At 42.2% G+C, this 24,120-nt stretch overlaps 1 protein-coding gene across 6 annotated transcripts in view; it reads right to left on the bottom strand.

Moving 5' to 3' along the window:
- Positions 1-520: 520 nt before the first annotated feature.
- Positions 521-24,120, bottom strand: part of VPS54 (VPS54 subunit of GARP complex) — a 52,980-nt gene continuing 29,380 nt past the window's right edge. For all 6 annotated transcript variants that reach the window (XM_030235691.2, XM_030235693.2, XM_050973219.1 and 3 more), the window contains 15 exons: positions 23,829-23,936; positions 21,456-21,511; positions 19,867-19,963; positions 19,090-19,427; positions 17,120-17,249; positions 16,492-16,673; positions 15,698-15,810; positions 14,335-14,398; positions 12,286-12,391; positions 8,425-8,512; positions 7,396-7,517; positions 7,211-7,291; positions 3,844-3,951; positions 2,871-2,965; positions 521-978 (listed from right to left, as the gene is read on the bottom strand). In XM_030235691.2, the coding sequence (XP_030091551.1) occupies positions 873-978; positions 2,871-2,965; positions 3,844-3,951; positions 7,211-7,291; positions 7,396-7,517; positions 8,425-8,512; positions 12,286-12,391; positions 14,335-14,398; positions 15,698-15,810; positions 16,492-16,673; positions 17,120-17,249; positions 19,090-19,427; positions 19,867-19,963; positions 21,456-21,511; positions 23,829-23,936 (1,794 nt within the window). In that variant the 3' untranslated portion in view covers positions 521-872. The remainder of the gene's footprint in view (positions 979-2,870; positions 2,966-3,843; positions 3,952-7,210; positions 7,292-7,395; positions 7,518-8,424; positions 8,513-12,285; positions 12,392-14,334; positions 14,399-15,697; positions 15,811-16,491; positions 16,674-17,119; positions 17,250-19,089; positions 19,428-19,866; positions 19,964-21,455; positions 21,512-23,828; positions 23,937-24,120) is intronic.

The following is a 24,120-nucleotide window of genomic DNA, read 5'->3' on the forward strand; positions in this document are numbered from 1 at the left end:
AGGGGTGCAGTGAGAAATGCAGGCACTTGTACCGAGTACAGCCTCCAGTCTGTTAAAGGTAGGATTAAAAACTCCAAAAGACATGGATTTTAGCTTTACTCTCCTCAACGGTGCAGCCTTTTATAAGCAGCCTAAAAACTTTAAAATTCTTCCTACCCATTCTTTGTGTCCCTGTCCCTCCCCACTGGCAGAGGTGTTGGGCAGCTGGAGGTGGCCATCCTTACACCAGCCTTTTCCTCACCTCCCAGTTCCCCCAAGAACGGCTTTGAGGAACTGGCCCTTGCTTAGAAAATCTTGTCTTCAGATTTTAGGTCCTGAGAAATGCCCTGGAACAGGACTGCTCCCTAACAAAGCTGAATCCTATATGCGAGCAATCAAAAGACATTTATTTATATAAAGTTCTGTAAAAAAATAAATTTTAGAACAGCATAGTTTCATAGAGAAAAACATTTTCTACAGAGTTCCAACTGCAAGATTTTTATATTGTACCATCATTAAATAAGGTGGGACACCATGTGAATTTCATTGCACTAGAAGAAATGCAAAGCATCTTTTTAATATAAAGATATACAGAGCATTCTAGACAACTACAGCTGTGTTACAGCTATGTGTTCTTTTGGATTTGGTCCAAAGAAACCTGAGTCTGTTTCCAGAGAGAATGAAAAACATTGCACAGACAGCTGATCACTTGTTTCTTGCTGAAGGACACTGGAAGGATCTCTCCCTGCAGCTCCCTCTGAGTCTAAGCTCCCCCGACTCTCAATCCTGCCCTTTCTGGGGCTCTGGGCTCAAGTATTCACCTCACCGTCGTCACGCTGCTTAGAAGAGAGTCAGTCTGTTGTCAGAGCCAAGTGACTGCTCCCAATGGATTATCACCTCTTCTGCTCCCAGATTTCAGCCATGTTTAGATCTAAGTTGTTAAGGCCCTTCAGAGCTTGAAGGTTTCCAGTGTAAAAAGCCACATCTGAAGTAACCAGCCTGCAGTGAAACACACAAGATTAGAATGTGACCCCATCACATCTACCTGGAATGCCTGGACAAGCAGACAGGGTTTGTCGAGGACTTTGGCACACAATTGCTACCACACATGTTCAAATCCTATGCCTGGATTAGATATTTTAAGTATTAGTTCAAAACTCAATGCTATGGATGTGGTTTTTTTTACAGCAGTGATCATCCATAACAGGATTACTGCTGGGTGAAAAACTAGTTCTAGGGAAGGGAGATCAAACCATGAGTTCAGAAAACTCAGCTGGAATTAGGCATTTAAAACTTCTATTCTCTTGCTGTAATCCCAGGCTTATCTAGACTTAAACCTCCCATTCCATTCCAACTAAGAATATTAATTATTGCAACATCACCTTCTGTGTTCTAGAGGGTAATGATTCTATGATTCTAGCATTACTATGAAAAGCAACTGAGCAGCACAACAGCTGTATTGTTTGTAACAGTTTATACAAAATTAAAATCCCTCAGATACTGTTGAAACATGTCAGGGATCATGATGCTTTTTGTTAGCAAGATGTAGGAACAGAAGCTGCATTTACATAGCAAAAAAGTTAACCAGGATTCACAGGCCTTGATTTTTACTATTATTACAGAAACAAGCAATTTAAACAGAATGAGGATCAGAAAACCATGTTAAAAACCTGGTCAGTGAAGACTGCTGGAACAACAGCAAGTGCCATCCAGGGTTTGATGTTCCCCTTCTCAAACAGCCCCAGCTCCCTAGGGGTACTTTTTGAAGTACAAAACTGCTGCCATCAGACAGTCCAGGGCCAGCTGAGACCTCCTGACTGCTGGGAAACACCCTCAGCAAGACCCCAGGAACACCTGCCCCAACCCTTCTATCCAAAAGGGATCCAGGCCATGCAGCCACAAAGACAGAACAAAAACAGGACAGGATGAAGACAGCACAGCACCATGCGGGACTGGAAATAGCAGTGAGAGACAGCCTGAGCACGCCCAGGGCCTCTCACTTCAGCTGGCGCTGCAGTGGATACTCTGTGAGCTTGGTTACAAACACCTTTAATAAATACCAAAGGCAATGGAATGTCACCTTGTGAACACATCACAAGTACAGAGAACCAGTTCAGATAAACTCTTGCAAAAAGTTGAAGCATTATTAACTTTCTTTGACTTCTGCAACCCTCTCTTCTTGCATGTGGCTAGGCCTATGAGTTTCATTCACCCTTACTACACTGCAAACACATCACTGCCCCCAGGTCATCAGGAACAATTATAAACTCCACTGTTTCAGGGAACAATCCATCTGACAACACAGTTCAGCCTGCAAGAGGCTTTTCCTCTGAGGTGGGGACAGCAGACACAGCCAGGCACCCTCTCTCTGGACAGGTACCACTGACCTCTTCGGGGATGAAGTGGGCTGTGGCAGGGAAGGGGAAAAGCTCTGTCAGCATAATCTCTGTTTCAGATCTAGTTCTGCTCTAAAAACCATTCCTGCAGAGCTGCCCACTGCACAGATGAAATGTTGCTTTCTCCTATTTTTACTTTGCCAGCACCATGAGTCACCATCCAGGTTTCAAAACTGCTTCAGGAATCACACAATTCCTGCTAATTAAACTGTGGCTGCTGCTGTCACACAAAGAGAGAGAAAGCAATCCATGAGCTGAGGACACCTACCAGCAGGTTTCCAGTCAGACAATGTCCAGCTCCCAGTATGTTACCAAGTGGATTGCACTCCTAGTTACCGTGGAATGGCACAAGTCATGCCCTTTACTGTAAGCAAGCTCCAAATGGGACATACTAAGACATGGAGCTGTGATTCTGGAATCATGACTTCCTTGCAGAAGATACCTCCCAATGCCTGCTTATTTAAACAGTGAAAGGAGAGAAGAGCCCCAGCTCACCCATTCAGAGGTCCTCCATCATTGACCACATTGAGGTGGGCCAGCTGCCTCTTCAGGTGGAGTTTGTAGCTTGCGTTAATTCGCAAAAACAACATCTGGAAGAAACCAGAGCAGCAGAGTAAGGAACTGTGCCCATGCTCACATCACTGCCTCCAAAGGTGAAACACACTGCCAATACCCTCAGTCACTGACTTTTGCTTTTGTTTCTACAACTCACTTGGTTCCTCCTTCTGCCAGTGCTTCAATCTCACCCTTCTGGCCACACACAGCCTGTACCATACAGGACATCCTCACCTACTCACTGTGTGTGGCACTCGGAGGAAATGTCTTTGGAATGTGAACTTTTCTCCTCTGGTGTCTGAAGCATCTAGCAACTCGTACCAAGCCTAGAAGGTAACAAATCTCCTTCCTGTGCTAGAAGGGACCATTTAATCCAATGTGAAAGAGAAATGACAACTTGTATTCAATGACTAAATCTGTCCTTCCTGTCCTTAAGGTTTACAACTCTGCAGTAGCAATGACTGCAGCAAACTCCTGCAAAAGCACATCTGGTACAATTTGGGTGTGTAATACATTTAGGGACTTTTGGAAGCCACTGATTCTGAGCAGTGTTATAGAATAATCCTCTCAGAGGGCTGCACTCAAGCCCGAAGTGTTGCCATTTGCATAGCATTTCAGCACTAATTCCTGGACTGCCATCTCTAGACATTAAAAAGCAGCTCAAAATCTTGAAATCCATTCTTTTTCTGTACCTCATTGCTCTCCCTACACACTGGAATACTTCCTTGTGTTCCTTGTACTTCCTTTTATCAGCCCAAGCTGTGTGTGTGACTGCTGCCAAGCCCTTGTAACGTGTGGGTTTCACCAGGACTCAAAAAAGAATTCCCCTCTCCCCAGATAAATTCTCTCTTGTTCCCAAGGCCATGTGCATTTGCAAGCAAGCTGTGGGATGAAGCTCAAAAATAACATTCACCTGAGTTTGCTCCTCAGGAAGGAGATCATATATAGCTTCATGCATCTTTGCCATTTGCTTGCAGATATTCCTGAAGCATGCTGAAGGAACAGGGGCTTTCACTTCATACTGGAAATAAACACACAACCAGTTAACTCCTTTCTGCCACTTTAGAATGGTTTATGTAGGAGAGCTCTAAACAGCCACCTGGGGCTCTGCTTTGCTAATAACATCAGGAATCAAGATCCATTTAGCACACCGCAAATTAAAAGGGTGGCTGGGCATGATCTGATCCAGCCAGGAACTGCAGATGCAGGTCCTGTGGCTGTGAGCTGGCCCTTTCCCTCAGACTGGTATGAGCCAATGACAGACAAGCACTTCTGCCTCTGAGAAACGTGCTCCTTGAGTACTTGCCCAGAGAAAACTGTCTAGGATCATACACATCCAAATTTCTGAAGAATCAAGGAAACGATAAAGAAATGGAAACTCCTGAAATCTCATCTATCTGCCATAAAAAAAACCCAAACCCAACCACATCACATCACAACCCCATAAGAATATTGCAGAAATACCTTGGAAAGCAGAGTAAAAAAAAAAAAAAAAAAAAAAGTCCTTCCTCCCAGTGCCTGAAATCCAAGAAATAAGGTACTGAAAAACACCAGATGGCAAGAGATTTGCTACAGAGAGAACAAAATTCTCATGTCCCCACTCTGAATAGGGAAGATCTGAACAGCATTTCAGAAACACTGAAAACCTGTCCTAGAAACAGAGAAGCCAGCTCTGCAGTTCCAGTTGGAGAGGCTGTGCCATCACAGGCCTGGGTGACACACTGGCAGGTCACCTTTGGGAGGGTGACACTTCCCCAGGGAGCACTGCACACTCCAGGTAAGAACAAATCATTGTAACTACATCATTTACAAACAGACTGGAGGAGATGTCTGCTTTCATGCAGGCCTGAATTGTAAAAGAGAACAAAGCTTGTCTGAGCACAAGAGAAAAAAAGAAATGAGGAGTTTTGAGAAAGTCTTTACAGAAAATCCAAACTAATGACCTAATTCTGACAGGAGAAGTAGCAGAAAAATAACACTTTCTGTTCCGGGAACAACCACCCAGCATGAGGGATCAAGCATACCTCAAGACCAGGAAGTTAGGTAAGAAATTGTTTCCAATTTCCCAGCACGCTGTTAAACCAGAGGGAACTGAGAGGCTGCAGCAGTGGCTCTTGCATGATTACAGCCACACCCAACTCCTCACTGTCATGGGGAAAAGCAACAGCCCCGGGAGGAACCCCAGGATCTCCTGACCATCTTTATGTGCAGCTGAGGTCAACAGCTTTAAAACCACAAGGGATTAGGAAGAACCTCATTGCTCTCCTGCCCAAACAGTCACAAGCCAGCAAGTTCCAAGAGAAGCTCAGAACTCGTACTGGATTTTTTCATTTGTGGTAATGAATGAGCCTTTCCCATTTGCTGAATTTATTATTTCCACTGTTCAATATCCCCATTCCTGTTGTATTTCCCTGCCAAAGACAGCTGTTGGGAAGTGTCCATGCTGCTGCAAACTGCCTTGTCTCAGTGGCACTGGGTGAGGACAGCTCCCATGCCATGGAGCTCCCAGGGGAAGCACAGCCTGGAAATGCAGGAGTAACTTGCTTTCATTACCCAGTGCCAGGTCAACATCCTGTCCACTGCACCAACTGTTCGTCTCTTACAGAGCAGGAATTTCTGTGTTTGAGGTGTGCCATGGAACTCACTTGTAGAGATTTACACACCTAAGAGCAGATGACCACTTCATCTACAGGACACTGAAAAAATTGGACCCAGAAAAACACCTGAATCCAGGAACACACTGGCATGGTTGTACTGACATGCCTATTAGCAAATGTCCTGCGTTTATGTTCTACACAGCCTTCAGTACTAAGATTTCATTTTTTAGGAACAAGATGAGCCAAATGATGGCATGCACTAGGAATGGAAGCAAATCAACCATCCTTTGGTCCTGGGCTCTGTGGGCTGCATTCATGTGTGCCAAGCACTGTCACTCAGCCTTCAAGAACTCCAAAGTCCCAGTTTACACCCTGAGTCAGCTCCCAAAGGGACAGTGGGCTGTGAAGATGAAGGGACAGTAAGAGATGAGCTCTCACTAACTGCCATCAAGAACATAAACTATATTCCTGCTTTGTTGTGGGCTACACTTGATTAGTATCAATAATGTAAATTCTTGCATTTGTCTTTCATTCTCAAGAGAGACAGTGGCCAAACAGCCATATTACTTTACATAACAGCTACTTTTATGTGGAACAAAACCCCCCCAAAACCAGCAGACCATTTTGGTCTTTAGAGAAGAGCATAAACACATTTTTTTTTAAAGTAAGTGCAATAGGAGTGGGAAATCCCAATTTAAATGCTATTGACTTTTTTTTTTCCCCCCACCCTAAGTTTAGGCAACACTACTTGACAGACCAAAAAACCAGATGAAATAAAAAAGCACAGCAAAAAGTAACAACAAAATAACAGAAAGAGCAAGGAAGACAGAAATGCTGCCTGTTGCAACTGCTCCTCTACACCTCTCAGCAGCCTGGCTCTAGCCTGTGTTCCAGTACTTCTCATGAGCTCCTTGAAGGAAGATGAAGGCCCAGGCCAATCAATCAAATTTGTCACTAAAAAATGAATTTATCCCTATCATGAAACAGCTTATTTTCTCCCCCAAAACCCTAAGATCCAAAGCAGAACACTAAGCTTTAACAGGTCATGTACTTTATGTATCTGTGGGTCAAGGATGTGTGTTCTACCCTGAGGTGACCAAGAGCAGATCTAGCCCTGTTGACCTCACTGTTGCACTGTTTAAACACCAAAACACACCAGGAGTACTAATGCTGCTCCAGAGCAGGAACTGCTGAGCACAGACCTCCAGCCCCCAGGCCTGCAGCCCAACAGATGGGCTGGTCCTTCCCCTCCAAAACTCTTCCTCCTCAGCACTTTCCTGCTGTTTCCTCAGGTGCCGGCAACGCTGCCCTCGCCGTTGGAAAGAGCAGGAAACAGGATCTGCTGAGCCTGGCTGCAGACAAGAGGTGTCAGTGGTAAGAGAGCACTTCAGCTCCTGAACACTCAAGCACCTGTGCCAGCCACAGCATTGCCGTTCCTGCTGAAACAGCCAATGAAACATTTCATTTTCCCGGGAGCGAAGATGACTGACACCCAGGTGGCAAATGTGAACACAAGACACATGCATGAGAACAGCTCAGAGCTTTCCATCTATATAATTAAAAGAAGTTCAATCAAGGCCTCGTTAGGAAAGTTTAAGACTCAATTTGAAACATCTAGACTGTATACAATGAGACCTCCAGTTGCAATTTAGAGAGTGTATAATTATTTCCATAAATCATTACCTTGGATAATAGTTTGTCAAATAAGCTATCCATTATGGCAACGAGCTTTGCTGAAATTTCAGCTATGTGGTCGTGATAATCCTGTAAGGGAAGAAAGCAGGTTTCATTTTCAAGTGGCATTCATGTTCTTCAGAGTACAGTTGAAAAGCAGAACTCTGCATTTCAGGAAATGCCAGAAGAATTACCTTTGTGATGTGGTCAAAATGCCTGAGCATGCTGAACTGCTTCGGCTGCAGCCGAGCTTCAAAATGAGCCCTGATAATGGGAATGTAGTGTACGATGAGCTGGAGGCAACGTGAAGAAAGGGCTGTGAATCCAGGAGGAGAAATAATGTAGTTATTACACAGGAAAGGTCATTTCTGTATGGACTGTGCCTCCTTTGACATAAGTAACAGATCTGACACAATTTCACATGGTGGGCTTTTGTCTGTTCTAAAAGCATGGAGGTACATGTCTGTGTTCACCTGGGAACCCCCACCCTGTGAAGATGCCAGACTGGTACCTGGCTGCTCACACCCAGCTTGGTAAGATGGGATAAAGGACTGATTTTACAAGAGGCTCCTTGAATGTTTACTCAACATTTTGAGCCCTGAGCACAAGCAGACATCGGAGAGATCTCTGAAGACCTGACTCATGAGCTACTTAACCTCAGCAACCACATTCTCAAGGAAGCAGTGTTTCTGCTGCAGTGGTGCACAAAACACAGTGCCTTGCCAGCACTGACCTGCCCTGAACCTGCTCCTGCTGCAGTGCCAACAGGGTCCCAAAAACCAGGCTTCTCCCAACTCCAACAGGGCCTGAGCCAGCAGCAGGACACACACTGGTGCCAGTGTGGTCACCACACTGACCTAACATTCTGCAGCAAAAACCTGACCCAGCTGTGGCCCACAGCTTCTCAACCCATTCTCTTCAGGCTGTTCCCTTTCCAAAAGAGAAATGCAGACTGGCAATCTCATCAGTTTGGCACCCTTCAGGGTGGGAAACTCTTAAGTTTAAATGCCTGCTCCAACCCATCAGTCAAAGGCTCTTAATTTCAGGAGAAAGTTTAAAACTACACTCCAGGCAGGTAACTGGCAAGATCTTACCACCCTTGTGCCCAGGCACAGCCCCACAACTCAAACAAAGCTTATCATAGATATTTAGGGTTTTCTGCACTTGGTTTTTTTAATAGGAAGGGGAACAAGCTCTGACATTTTAAATACAGAAATCCATACCTAGGTTTTTCGTAGTGATTGTTTTCAAGCCGACAACTTGTAATGCACCAGCTCCAAGCACTAATTGGCAACTTCTAGAGTTGAAATACTGTGAGAAGAAGAAGGGCAGTGAAAATACATGTTGACTTTTTATCATCTACACAAACCCACAGTTTAGAAACACCCTCAATAGAATTTTGCAAGATTAAATAAGTCATTATGAAGGTCAGTTCCAGAGTTTCGCTAGTTTTCCTCAGTAGAGTAGCCACATAATATCAGAGTGGAAAACATCAAGACAAAAGGTTTCTACTCAGGCTCTTGACCTTCTCCACTGCTGATGTTAAAGGAAACTTGAAGGCACTGAAACTCCCTCCTGCTGAGGTGACTGAATCTATGTTTGTAACACCACAAAATACTGGATTTACAAAATGATGCACAGACGATGAAAAGGCAATCCTGGAAGAATTCCAGGTATAGTGGACAACTCATGCTGAGACTTTCCTAACTTCCAGGAGAAAAGAAGTTATCATTAAAAGCACATAGGCCAACAAAGCCTCTGGACAGTAAGACAGTTGCTATCAGCAGGTTCTGTTTTACACTGGAATTCTGCTTCCTCATCCAGCTTGAGACACCAGATATTCCAGACTGGGCCTGGGTGATGCAGCAGAAAAGCCATTGCTGCTGCCCCCAACTTCTGCACTGAATGTAGAGCAGAAATCCCAGGGCTCATATTTGAACAGAAATGTTTGTGACATTGAGAGGCAAAACTTAAGAGAGACCTGACCCTTTCTCATACACCTGAAGATACAGAAGAAATTGTGACAAGGCTGCCCTGCAGCTTGTGTCTGCAACACAGAGAACTGCCCTCACAAAGACCTCCTTTTTGAGGGCAGGGGCATTATTCTGTTTCACTGGTCTTTCTTCACAATAATGCCAAAATTTCAACCCTCCTTGTGTAAGAAGGGGAAATAATTTTCTGGCTCTTGCCTGATGTCAGTCACAACATGCAGGCGCACACAGGCACCATGAACCAACCCCCCAACTCTGGGCTGCCAGACTGGTGCATCCAGGGCTGGAAAAGCAACCCAGACCTCATCCCACAACTGACCCAGAGCCACGTGTGGCCCCTGATCTGAGAGAGGCAAAACCTCCACTGCCCTCAGACAGGGCAGGGCTGAAACTGCCTCACATCATCTTCTCCAGAAAGCAACAACTTTTCTTACACTTCTGTGCAGACTTGAAATAGAATCATTGAGCCAAAGGCTCACATTTTTGGGAGTTTTTTTTCATGAAGATTTTGGGGATTTATCCTGAATTCTGAGGGATTTTCCCTAGATTTTAAAAAAATATTTTCCCTCAAATACTGTGTGGTTTTTCTGGATCTCTTTGGAGATTTTTCCTAGAATTTTGGGGCTTTTCCCAGCAGATTTTTAAGGCTTTTCCCTGGAGTTTTTACCAGATTTTTCCTGGAATTTTTTTTTTTGTGGTTTTTCTGGAATTTTTGGGGTTTTTTCGTGGGATTTTGGGATTTTTGCTGGAGGTTATTTTGGGATGTTTTTCCTGGAATTTTGGCCCTTTTTCCTTCATTTTTTGAATGCTTTTCTGGAATTTTCAAGGTTTTTTTTTCCCTAAAATTTGGAGGATTTTTGGTCAAACTTCAGGGGGTTTCCCAGGAATTTTAGGGAATTTTTCCTCAAATTTTGAGAGTTTTTCCTGGAATTTTTTGGCGATTTTCCATCCACACATCTCACACAGCCTAATCTCCTCTGAGGTATTTAGTTCGGATTAGTGTTGACTGCGCAGCAAACCATCAAAAACTTGGTCTGTAAAGGGTGCTTGCCACAAGCACTGTCCCTGCCTTTTGTGGCAATGACTGCTCCCAGATGGCCAGGTGCAGACAGAGCAGGGAGGGAGCCTGGAACAGAGCAACACCTCCTCCTTGTGCCTGCTGGGAGGAAAGCATTCCTGCACCCAGCAGGAAGGCCAGGAGCCTTCTCTTGTCTGCACCACCAGAACAACCCCAGTAATTCCAGCCACGTGTGCCTCTCACAACACTGAGGTGCTGGACTGTGCCCTGAGAAGGATCTGGAGCACAAGTCTGATGAGGAGCAGCTGAGGGAGCCAGGGGTGCTCAGCCTGGAGAAAAGGAGGCTCAGAGGGACCTTTCTGCTTTCTACAACTCCCTGACAGGAGGGTGTAGCCAGGTAGGGGTCAGTCTCTTCTTCCACAAGCAACAGGACAAGAGCAAACGGCCTCAAGCTGTGCCAGGGTTTGGATAGCAGGGATAATCTCTTCACTGAAAGGGTTGTCAAACACTGGAACAGGCTGCCCAAGAGAGTGGTGGAGTCACCATCCCTGGAGGTATTTAAAAGATGTGTAGATGTGGCCTCGGCAGTGTTGGGTAAACAGCTGAACTTGACTGACATTAGAGGTCTTTTGCAATCTAAAGGATTCCATGATTTCTCCCATACACAGGTGTCATTTCACTCAGGCTGCAGTCACAGCTCAGAACTGCCTGGAATTTCATTAGCTGGGAATGCTTTCCATTTTCCATTACAATCAAGTCTAGCTCTTGCTGCTCACAAAGTCTGCTGGCCCTGACAGCTGTCAAACAAAAAGTGCAGTGCCAGGACACCTGGAGTAGCTCTATTTTGTTCAAAGTGTAATAAACGAGCTTTTGTTTTTTCTAGCTTTTCTTGACATCTCTCCAATTGATGGCACCTTGCTGACAGATAAAAAATACAGCAATTAAACTGCACATGATGCTTGAATACCAGGAAGTAAACCACAAATGACAGAGCTAGAATGAGATAAGGTGAGGGAAGAAACACAGATATGCCAATCTGGCCAAGTTTGATGCATCTACTGCTATTCTACCTGTGAAAAGGTCCTGCAATTCCTGAAGGAAGCAGCAACTGGAGAAGGAGACTTGAATAGGGGCAGGCTCAGACAGACTGATCTGTCTTGGATAGTGCTTTTAAAATGGAAAATTTGTGGATGAATCTGAATGACAACTGCAGGGAGCAGTCTTCTTGCATCTGGTTATTCGAATACCAACTACCAATAGGACAAATATTTAAAGGTCCATCTCCTAGAGTCTCCTGTCCCTGCAGGAGTTTTCTCCCCTGCCCCCCACCTTATGTAAAATATCCTTTTGGAGATTGAATCTGTTTATTTTTCATTGATTATGCTCATGTTCAGAACTCAAATACCTGATATGACCTTTGTGGGCAGAGATACAAATGAAAACCTTGACATAAATTAGCTGCTAGGCTTTGGAGCCTGTAGAGACACATACACGTGTATATGTATGTCTATATATATATGACAGTTTTAAGGTGCATTAATATGCTCCTTTTATTATTGATTATTTATATTACCTTGCAGTGTCTGGGCTCTACCAGCTTTCCTCTCCTCTAGTGAGAAATAAATGACCAAGAGGTCCTGGTGTTTCATCACCTTTACATGTTACAACAGAACCTTCATCCCATACTATTTTTCATGCTTCTACTGACTGTACTTCTACCAATTTGTAAAAACCGTGGGACTTGTTTCCTTCCTCAAGACACATATACTTTTGTGGCATCTGGGATCAAATTGCTTTTTTTTTCAGCAGCATTAATTCTACACCCAGCTGAAGGACAGGCATTTATGTCAAATACTACTAGACAGGATTTCCAATATTCCAGGTGAACAACAAATTGCATCTTTAATGCCTTTGGTTTGAAAGCTTTCCTTATGGCACAGTGGCAAACACAATGATTCTGGATAATTTTTATCATTTATATGAAATCCCAACAACACATGAGCAATACTGAGAGGAAGACGTTCTCTGCACCCTGCCTGCCCCTGCTTGGCACTGGGGCACATCTGGAGCCATACCTTCAGTAAATCCGACAGGCGGGTCAGCATGTCAGTGGTGATGGAAGGAATGTTATCTACACACTGGCAGTACTCCAGGATTATTCTTATTAGCAGCAATACTGTCCTGAAAGAGAGGAAACAGCCAAATATGTCATCTCAGTGCACAAAAGAAGCTGAAAAGTCAAACTCAGGCCAGTCATGTTGATAGAAAGCTACCCAATGCTAGAGATTATAGCACTGAATAAATCCACTAACTGATGTGGAACAGAAGTGAAACATAAAAGGAGATTTACATAGAGATAGTTACAACCAATACCCACTCCACAGGGTGGTGTGTGGAAGAAGTACTTCATATGAAAGAAAATCTCTGAAAAATACATAATAAATGCTAAGGAGTCACAAACAGAGAAGGCAGCTGTGAAGAAACAGCACCAAATATTCAAAGATGCTCAACACCTGTAATTTCTCCTGAAGTCAGCAGGCACTGGAGAATTTGGAAGCTACTGGATGGAATTAAGAAGGCTCCCCATAGAGCAAGCATACTCCTTAGAATTCAAACTCACAGAAGGCAGGAAAATTGATGCAAGATCAAACGTTCAAAGCAGATATTTTAAAATTTCAAAAGGTTAGCTCTTTCTTCTTTAAGGCAGTAGAGTGCAAAAAGATGATGACAAGTCAATTGAAAATAAACATCTGGAGAATGTTTTGTGAACACGAGGCATTTGTAGTTGATGCATTTTATTTGATTAGATGCAATGAAACTGGATGTAGAAGTGTGTAGGAATGAAAAATATTTGCACTGTGAAGCTCTCACTTGCTTCACAGAGCTAAATATAACAAGCTTCAAGTGAGCAGAGGTATGTTATCAAACACATCATATATTAAGCAAATTTTATCCTTTAGAGCAGTGCTCCTACTTGACCTGAAATGCTCTTCAGCAGTGATATCATTTGCCTGGCACAGAAGTTCTCAGCCATCAGATTCTGTTTCCAATTGAACAATGACACATCATCATGAAGCAACTCATAAAATGACAGCTGGACCAAGACATCCTGTACATCACACCTTTTAAGTTTGGTGCAAATTGATGTTAGAACTCTGGGGAGTGAGATCTTCCAGGCTTTACTCCCTCTCCAAAAACACTCTCATGCATAATTAATGCTTAAGCCTCACAGCATGGAAACACAGCATGCTTTTAAATGAAAGAAAGAAGTATCATACATTTTAAAATGCCTCTGCTATAACCAGCTTTAAGAAACCACTTTCCAATTCAAATCAACCAGGATAATAAGAAATAGCATATGCAGCTTCTGAGATAACCCATATCTTATTCTGAATAAGATAAACAACCATTCAGTGGTGGACTCAGGTATTTTGGTGCTGTCCAGCATGGAGAGAACAGGGCTCTGAAGAGACCTTATTGGAGCCTTTCAGTACTTACAGGCGCTTATAGGAAAGACAGGGACAAACTATGACAGGACAAGGAGCAACAAACAGTTTTAAAGTAAAGCAGGGTAGATTCACACTAGACACAAAAAAGAAATTTTTTACAATGAGAATGGTGGAACATTGGTACAGGCTGCCCAGAGAGGTGGTGGAACTCCCAAACCTGGAAACATTCAAGGCTGAAACATTCAAGGGTCCTGAGCAAGTGCAAGGTGCCCCTGCTCACTGCAGGACAAGATGATCTTTAAAAGTCTCTCTCATCCCAAACCATTCTAAGAGCCTACAATTTTTGCCAGAGATAATCTAGACTGCAAGAAATAACAATGTGCTCAGAAGACAAACCTGTATTTTCAGGTGTGTGTTTTCATGAAATAATTGGAAAAACCATTCAAATAAAATTATAAATTAGAAGCTAGCCACTCAGAGAAAAAATGGAATTTAAATGTAGCAAAGAGCTTGCAGTGTTTTATAACTGTTGGGAACCAAAGAGAAACTAGACTGTGTAAAGGAGACGGATTTTTAATTTAAATAAGATTGCTAAAGCTGCTAGCATTCATCACAGTTCTAACTCCAAAGTTCTGGCCAACTAAGCCACTGTTAAAAGAAAAGAGTGCATCTTACCCAACTGTTGCATATTTCTGTCCTTCAACAATAAGGAATTCAGCTGGCTTTCTTTCTTCAGTAGCTAGATATTTTAGTAAGACAGGAAAAAGAGTGAGTTGAGCTAAAAACAAGTGCAAAAAAATGCTGTTTATAAAAATGCAGTGTTCAATTGATAAGGTTTGAAAAAACCCACAATTTTTGTAGCAAGCACTTCTCTCTTTTACAGTATTTATTAAATAGCTGATCACCCATCAAAATTTTTATGGCCCACAAAGTTACTTCATTATCTGCTATGGGTTTAGATTTTAAAAAAAATCATAGTCCCACAGTCATGATGGACTTAAAAATTCCAAATACAACAGGGTACAAATAGAAGACAGCCAGAAAAAGCCACTAGGTTTTCTACTATACATTCTCAAGTTATTTGCTGTGTATATTAATATTTTAGCTTCAAATCACTTTTTCCTCAGGCTTCATAACAGAAGCTCTTACTGATGCTGTTTTTCATGCTAAATTATCTGCTTGAAGGAGGCTGCAGGAGGTTATTTTATGAGCAATGGCTGATAAACATATTTTGGTATCATGTTCCATAACTGGAGTGATTATTGCTTTAATACACTCTCTGTTATCTGCTATGTTCCTTCTGGGAGATCAGGGTTTCTCCACCATGACATCACTGTATCTTCTTCCTTCTAATCTCTTGTCATTTTTCTCCCCGTCTCTGCATGCTTTCTTCCTCTTCTGGTTATGCACCTCCCCACCAATCACTGCAATATTGGATAAATATCCCCACAAGGTAAGAACACATTAAGCATTCCCACGGTGCACATGGGGAAGTGGGGAAGAAGGAGGAAAAAGTGACTTTTCTGAGGTCAAATGAGGTTTCTGTGGCAAGGTAAATTATTTAATGAACACAAGTTTTCCCTTCCACGAGCAGGCACATGGCATGCTGCCTTTCATTTGAACTGGCAGATGAAGTAGTGGGAAGGAGCAGGCTTTGTTTCACACAAGGAGGGCTGAGCACATGCACGTGCTCCTCAGTCCCTTGCAATTCCTCAGTGGTACCTTGTGGGAAAAGACTGAATTTGTGCAGACGCTGCAAGTCTCTACACTGGCAATATTTGTATAAAAAGGCAGCCAACCCCCTGTGCTAACACTTCTGGGTGTTTCCAAAAAATAAACAGATAATCTTTCAGAACAAAATATTTCAACACCAGTAACAGAATAAAAATAAAGAGAACAGCTATCAACTTTCTTCCCATTCCCCCAAAGGACAGCGAGCAAACACAGATCCAGCGTGTCATCAGAATATGTCCATCAACATTTAACAGCAGAATTTGCAGATAATAAATTCATTTCACAGCAGGACTGCAAGACACACCTGTTGGTTTTTTTTCAGGTAGAGAAATTCTGCCATCTGACACCGAATCAACGAGGTCCTGGAACTCGGCAGGAACTTCAGCTTGCTTCCAGCGCTCATTGTCCAAAAGCAGGCTGGTCAAAACACAAAAGAGAGGAGGCTGAGAAAGAAATACCTCGTCTTGACATTTCTCTTGACTGTAATGCTGAAAAACAACAAAAACCACTGGCCCAAGATGTCATGTCAGTCATCTTCATGAGAAGGAGGTGCCCGACAATTGTCAGCAGCAAAACAGAACAACGCTGTACTGGTCTAGAGACGTCACAATTCATTCACTCAATCTGTCACTGGGGACCAAAAACTACAACAGGCAATAAAGGTATTTATGAGATCACTGCCAATGAAATAATGGATAAACACAGGAATTTTAACAGCTTTTGATGGATGAAGAGCAAACAGACTTGATGGATGTTACTGGCCAGCTGTTTCTCTGAGAGGTCTGGCTTTGTTTGGCTTTTTTTTAAGAAAACAGCTGAAAGTGAATTATTCTTAAACCCCTAAAATAGAGCAATACTGCTCTTTAAAGCTAGTTTTGTGTACTTTCTGTAGCCATTACTGTTCTTATTTAGGTAACTGTAGAACAATCCAGTTTGAAGAAATCAAGTTATGAAAACATTAAAAGTCTAAACCAACTGGAAATAATTGGGGTATAACAAGCTTACTGATGTTCTAGGCAACAAAAGATTGTGTTCAGCTGGCATATGATACATAAAATAATTCATGGAAGAACACAAATATTGTCTACCCAGAGGTACCTTAGTTTTGTCTTCCTCTCCTCATGAAACCTATTCACAAATCTATTGGCTTGACTCTGAAGAGCTCCTCTCAAGGACATGCTTTTCCTGCCACAGATCTGCTCAGTATCCAAGATAAAGCCTTCCATCAAGCGAGAAAGAGTAACAAACTCGTTGGAATTCAGCTTCTCTAGGAAGCCATCCTGCATGCAAAGAAAACCATTGTAAGGAGACATACCACCACAAAAATCCAGAGACATAAAGAAATAACTAGTCAGCATGTCTGAGGGCTACTACCGTTTGAAGAGGCACATTATTTAACCCTACATGTGACAGACAGAGTAGACTGTAGACAAGGTAGCAGTGCAAGTTGCTACCTTGTCACAGACACACATTCTCTGCATGAAGCATTGAAGACAGCAAATCAGAATATTAAAAAGAGAAAGAAATAGGCAGAAGAAATCAATACTGCCTTGCAATGATTTATGTTAACACCGGTGTGCTCTGAGCATTACCACACAGAGCCTGTGGCAGCAGGAACAGTTTCCTTTCACAGATGCCACTTCAGAACCCTCATCAAAGCAGTAACCTGGAAGCAAATGCTCACCAGCATGAGGCACCACCAGTGGTTCTGACCCAAGCTCCTCACCTTTGCTCTTGCCATGAGGAACTTGACTGAGCGATCGTGGCAGATATCAGAGGCGTTATAAAGTAACTCTTGGATATTGTTTGCTAGCCTGACCAGCTCCAGGTCAGTCAGTTTCATATCCTCGCCGATCCTACAAATGACAGAACCAGCTGGCTGAGCATCAGTTTATGGAGCAAACAGTTTTTTTGCACACAGAAGGAAAAAGCCTTGCAGCAACTGTCAAATGCAGTCAGTTAATCACCAAAGTCACTTTATACAGATGGGATCTTCTAAGCTGCTGTCAAGGTCCTGTCAGCCCCTCACAGCAAGGAAATGCCTAACAGCACATCCTTTTCCTTTTTTTTGATTTTGCATTCCAATTGCTATTAATGGTCTAAGAGTAAACATAATATAGCCATTAATGATACAATAAATGTAATCAACAATTTACTGAGTTAAAATTTACCCAGTTCCTGTGAGACTTCAGCATCACAAGCATATGACAAATAAAACACAGCACTTTTCTTCTGATGCAAGTGTAAGGCCTAAAATAGATACTCTGCACTCCCCACAGCCTTAATCTACAGGCTGTCATTCTATTACCTCTTTAGACTACAGGCTCTTAAGGTGGTGCTTTTTAAAAGACCTTGTATGACTTGTCTACTGTTCTGAGGCCAGCACTGAGCACAGCTCTGCTACTCATGGTTCATGCCATTAGTGAAGATCACAATCTTATGGGCCAGCCCAAGGACTGACAGCATGACAGAAGAGAACTCAGAACACTACAGAGCAACAACTGGGCCGATGTTGTTCTGTTTATTTTTACTAGCCTGCTCCAAACACAGAGCAAAGGTGCAAACAAAACCAGAAGAGAGATGAAGTTCATTTTAGAACAAAGTTATGCAACCAGCCTCAGAAACAACTTTACTCCTCAGAAGCTCTAGCTGGATGGTGTATTTTTAGCAAACTTGACAAAGTGCTCCAAATTAGTTTGGATCCAACCCCCTTCCCTTTCCCCGCTCTTCCATGTAACCCTGGACTCCTCTTCACATTTCATTTCTCCTCCAGCACACGACAGATGTTCAGACATACAAAGGCTTGTGTTTTATGCACAACATAGTTATAGAAAATCTACCTCCTTCAGCCAGCATTGTCATTTGGTAGGGAAGGTCTCTATCAAAACTAACAGCTGTTTCAACACTTAGGTAAAGATAATCAAGGAGCAAGCCAGCAAGAGCAGGCCACTTGCTGTCTTCCATCTCTCAGAAGGGTAACAAGTGGTATTTCAGTTTTGCTTCATATAACATGCTGGCTTTTAAAGTGGTTCATGCCTGAGTCCCACACACATTACACCTGGTTCTTTTCAAAAGATAGGTCTGACTTGCTGCCACAAGTAAGGGGATGCCAGAAGCTTGGAACTCTGGAGACTAGAGCACCTCAGGGCAGCACTGCCTATGTAACCAAAGCACTGAGATGGATTTATTTATTTATTTATTTATGCAAGTCAAATAGGTGATGACAAATAGAAGATTTTTCTCTAGAATTTATCAAGGTGTATTCCATGAAGCCATTTTAAAAAACCAAGCAAACAAAAAAAAACCCAGGAAAAATAACCATACAGAACATGGACAGGGAATAGAAACACTTCTGCTTGCTAAAGGCATGACAAACAATCTGTCTTTCAGGGACTCACATCTCTCCTGCTCTCTACACTAGCGGCCTCCCCCAAAAAACTAATGGAGAAGGGGCTCTTTTCTGGAAGAAGTGACGTAAATCAGTCCCTGCACCACTACATATGGAGGTGAAAATATGGAAATATAACAGTGGACTCTGATGGCAGTGTCTAGGGGGAGAGCCACTACACTTCACCTACCTAGAAAGCACATTCTTCCAAAGTCATTTTTGTACTGTGTGACCACAAACAACCGCCTGCACCTCACCCCTCGTTCCAGCCATGCTGCCAGGCGGAGACAGGCAGGGTGTTCACTCACATCATCTCTACTCCTCCTGGAGTGACAGAAGAGGACGTGTGCTCCTTGCTGGATGAGGAGTCGGTGGTGCACTCGGGCTCCGAGACGGAGTCGCTGCTGCAGGGCTCGCTGTTGGGGGAGGTGTTCCTTTGGGAGGCCGAGTCGGCGGCTCCGGCCGGGAGCTCCCCATCGCCGAAGGCGTCACTGATGAACATCCCCTCGTGGGTCAGGTAGGCCACCTCGCTGTCCACCATGCTCTCCTTAGCAGAGTTCTTCAGCAACGTGTCCTCCAGGTCTCTGGTTTTTTGGTTCTTGTCTAGAACCAAGAAAACCACGCTACGGATAGTATTTAACGTTGCCTAGAATGAAATACAACTTTTATTACAATAAAACATCCCAAAACCCAGTGCCACAAGCTTGTGCTAGAAAGAGATTTTCTTTGTTGTGTAATTAGTATTTAGAGGCAGACTCGTTTGTCTGATGGCAACCAATATCTGATGTTTCTGAGAGAGGTGAAAGAAATCTCATTTGGAGCAATCTAACACGTACAAAAGTCCTGTCCTAATCCCTAGCAGCTCAGAATAGAAGTAATAGAGCAAAAGAGGTATTATCTCTTTGTCACTGCTCTCTTTGTTAGCACTAGTCATTTTTGCCCTGGATGCCAATATGCACATCTCCTTTCAATCAGAAGTTTGAAGTCTACAAGCAAAACCAACATCTTAAGACTTCAAATGGAAAAGCAACTTAATTCCCTTTCATGGCTGAACTGTATGAATTTTTTGCAGATGAATGTCTTACCTTTACTCTCTTGAGGAAGATAGTAAATTTTGAAAAAATATTCTTCAGTAAATCAAACCACTGAGGAAAATTCATCATCCTCATCTGGTCTGCAAGCCTAAAAAAAGAGCAGTATTCAGCAGACAGCAATTGTTTGCTGGCCATGATGCCTACTGGCACATAAAGGAAAAGAAAACATGCTTTAAATGGAATTGCAAATATAAGGAAAACTGTGTAGACTTTTACCTGGCAAGTGACAGACACCTCCTAAACAACAGTCATGATCAACAGAGTGCAAGTGGAGAGGGGAAGGAGGGATACAGGATTAGATCATACTATCACAAAATGAAAGGTTCACATTTACCCTTTAGCTCTTTCCTGTGCATAATGCTCTCTTCCCTAGGATAAGTATGTGTTACCTACAAGGGATGGGGTTAATAACATTTTCACAAACCATGTAGGAGGAAAAAAAAATTACGAAAAAACCTACATGAAAATACTTTTCTAGTACTAAAAGCTGTGTTATCAAGCAAATTTAAAGGCTCTATTTGCAAGGCATTGCAATGAGACCACTTCTGCTATTAACATACAAGTCAGCAGTTTGTGGCAAAATGGCAGAAAAATAATTGACAGAACAAAAATTAAACGCTGTAATATACAGTTAAGGCCCAAGAGCAGAAGACTAAACACTAGAGAATGGTGATCAAGTATCCAATGTGTAAAAATGACCCTATGCCCAGTCATTTCTCAATCTGAGTATGAATTCCATGCAGGTTTTGCAACTCAGTTTGCTTTATCAGCTGGACTATTTTTATTATCTTGTGGTAACACTTTGCTGAGTCAAGTGAATCATAAAGCCATAGAAAAAAACAGTTGCTGGCAGGGGCCCCTGGAGCTGGGGCCTCTGGAGCTGCCTTGGCCAAGCCCTGCTCAAGGCAGGTACAACTACACGGGGCTGCTCTGGGTCAGTCAAAGCCTGACTATGTCCCAGAACACAGATTCCACAGCTTCCCTGGGCCTGTATTCCAGTGTCTGACCAGCCTTCTGGGAAACAGATTCTCACTACAATTCAACTGGAATTTCTCATCTTCCACATTGCGTCCACTGCCCTTGGGGCAAACTCTGAGAGGAGTCTGGCTCCATCTCCATCTCTGCTCTGCCATTTGCCTTTGATGGGCTTGCTGAGGTTCCTGATGGACCATTTCTAGGGTTAAAGCTGTCTGGTCTCCTCTCTGGATAGCTCCTGCTCTTGATTATGAGGAACTTAAACTCATGACATGCTTTAATACAAAGTCCCAGATTATGGCAACAGGGAGTGCTTTCAAGTAGATATGTATTCAAAAGATATATGCTTCATGTAGTGAGATTCACAGAATTCTGGTATTTATTTCAAAGGTAAAATTAGGGTAACATTAGAATATGAATGAGAAGTAAAACAATATCCACCCAGAGGTGAACAAAAGCAGAGCCTTAAGATGCAAGAGAAGAAATAATCCTTAATTATAGGGAATTTAAGCAAAAATTAGAACAGTAAATTTATCTACGCTAAAAATCATACTATCCCCACCCACAAGCACCACAAAAAAAAAAAAATCTGGCTGCATACTTACTTAACAACCACTTCTGTGTCTATTTCTTCTATCTGCGATACCGTATTAACCACACACTGTCAAATTTTAAGGGGGGAAAACAAAAACAAAACAAAAGAAGATCTTAGCTTCTTTCTAACCACTACTGAGTATCATAACAAACACATTAATCCTCAAGTTAAATAAGGAAAAGTAAAATAAGAAAAGAAAGAGATACTTGTATTACTTAACAACTTGTTTCTCTAAAAACACACCAAAAAAAATCCCAAAAACCAGTCAAACCCCCCCAGGAAAAACCCCACAAAGCAACTCGTGCATACAAAACTGGCCAGCTTCTTTAGGTCTCCAGTACAATCAATTTTCATTCCAAACACATCTACAGTTCTACAGCCATTTCATCCATCTCTTTTCCCATTACTTGTAAGCACAAGGTACAAATCAACTCCACTCAGACTGAAAAAAGGCTTTTCTCCCAAATGCCAGTCAATAAACTGAACAGATGAGTAGTAGAGTGTGAACTCATCTTGCCTTTAAGCAAGTTTGTACAATCCAAATGGTTACTGAGGGCTGTCACCTCAAGCTACAAGGGTTTTACCTCTGCTCTGAATAATAGTGGTCAGTACAGAAGCTTCTGAAGAAGAACAACCTTGTTCTTGAACTATGCAGTGTGCTCAGTGCTTACAAACCTGGCAACAAAAACCTACTAAAATTCTCTGACCAAAACAGCCTAGCAATGCATTTGAAGAGGAAGCACATTTGAGGTGTGGCAAGAAAACAGTTTCCTTTATTAAGGAAAAGTACCCCTAAGAGTTGAGACAATGGGCCACCATACAAAAGCACTGCACAAACCACACAGGAATTACACAAATCCTGCCTATTTTCCTTATTGAACAGAAATTTACACTGGAATTGATTAAACATTGTCTACTATTAACCAGAGGGGAAACCTGAAAAACCCAACTTAAATTTTCCCAGCAGAATGGGAAAAGCATTTTGAGACTGAGAATGAGGAGAAAAAGAGGGAGTGCTACCTGTCTTTATATGATCAAACAAACAATCTGAAGGGAAAAAAAAGCCTCCTAATGACTGCTGATACAGGCAAGTGAAAAAGCCAGTGGAGACTGCCAGGCAGATGAATAGCTTTATCCTGGTGTTATTCATTAATTCCTTTCTTTTTTTTTTTAATTTACTTGCAATATGGGCCTATCCACCTACAACCAGACCAACAGAACCATGGGGCTGCAATGTGAAAGGGATTGGAACAGATGAGTCTGGCTTAAAACAAAAATCTTTAAATAACAGCGTTAAAAAACCAAATCCAAACTTTTAAAAACTAGGTTCCCAATCCAGCTCACAATGCAGCTGTGAACTGCAGACTATCCAGTGAGGACAGGAGATGCCCAACTCAGCACCTATCTCCAGCCTTTGAGATACAAAGGGAGGGAGTTCACAGCACATCAGAGCATACCTCTAAAAAATCACCTATCTCTAGGAAAAAAAAACAAAAACAAACATTCTTCCACAGTATTCTTACATATGGGGGAAGACAAACAAGATGAGTAAAACTGAAAGTACCACACACATTCCCTAAGTTCAGCCTGAGATCTGTTTGCAAACAAAAGTCATCATGTCACTATCCAAATTACCCAGTGTATTTCCCCCAAAGGAAGAATCTGAATTTTGTTCAATTATTCATTTTTAGCTGGTTTTATCAATAAGGTTTTTTGGCTTGAAATACTCTGCCTTAAATGGCAAACCACCACACCAATGCAGGAAAGGATTTGGAGCTTAAATTAAGGGTTTTTTTAAGGTAAGCACTTTTACCTTCCCCATTACTTCATCTTGCTCTCTCAGAAAAAGGCAAGCATATTTTCCAACCTTTTATCATGTGCCTGTGCTAGGTCTGTGTTAACATAAAGGCAATAAATATTTTCTGTACCATTTGCAGGGAATTCATATGTTTAAACTGGCAAGTTCTTTGATACTCCTTTATGTGTTTACATCAAGAACTCCAAGGTTTTGCTTTACAGTGTGTTCAGAAGGAGAGGTTTTTAGTGTGGTTTTGGAGTGTTTCTTTTGTTGTGGGTTTTAATGAAATGTAGTGCTATGACACAACTTTACTATTTCAGAGAGCCACGTGTTAAGAGAAAGGGAAGTTCACAACAATGTTCATTTTACACAAAAAACATGGAGCTTATGTTACCTACACCTTCCAAAAATTATTCTGTAAAGACCTTTGTGCTTCAAGGAGCCCTAAAGTGTCTGCAAGCTCAGCTGCTCTGAGAGACCATCAGCCACCAAAAAACTTCATCAGAGCTGTTATTAATGACTAAAAAAATTATCTGCAGGGGGTAGAGAAAAGCTTGTCAGGTACATTAGAAATGTTTGTCTTACCTGTTTAATTATATTCTTTGCAGTATTAATCATTTCATCTCCATATATTTCATAAAAATTTAGCTTTCTTTGTTTTAGAAGTCCAAATACTAGAGATACAAGTCTCTCCTATCAAGAAAAAAGAAAATTAAAAAAACCACACATGAAAAATACCAAGGTGAAGACAAGAAACAATTTTAAGAAATTGCACAGCAGTAAGAAAGTTCACTTATCAAGCACACAGAGAACAGCATTTAGGTCAATCCAATTCCTCCAGACTAATGCCAAGCTTTGCCTAGACAAAAAAAGTTCC

The sequence above is a fragment of the Serinus canaria genome, chromosome 3 (genome assembly GCF_022539315.1).
Source record: "Serinus canaria isolate serCan28SL12 chromosome 3, serCan2020, whole genome shotgun sequence".
NCBI classification, from domain to species: Eukaryota; Metazoa; Chordata; class Aves; order Passeriformes; family Fringillidae; genus Serinus; species Serinus canaria.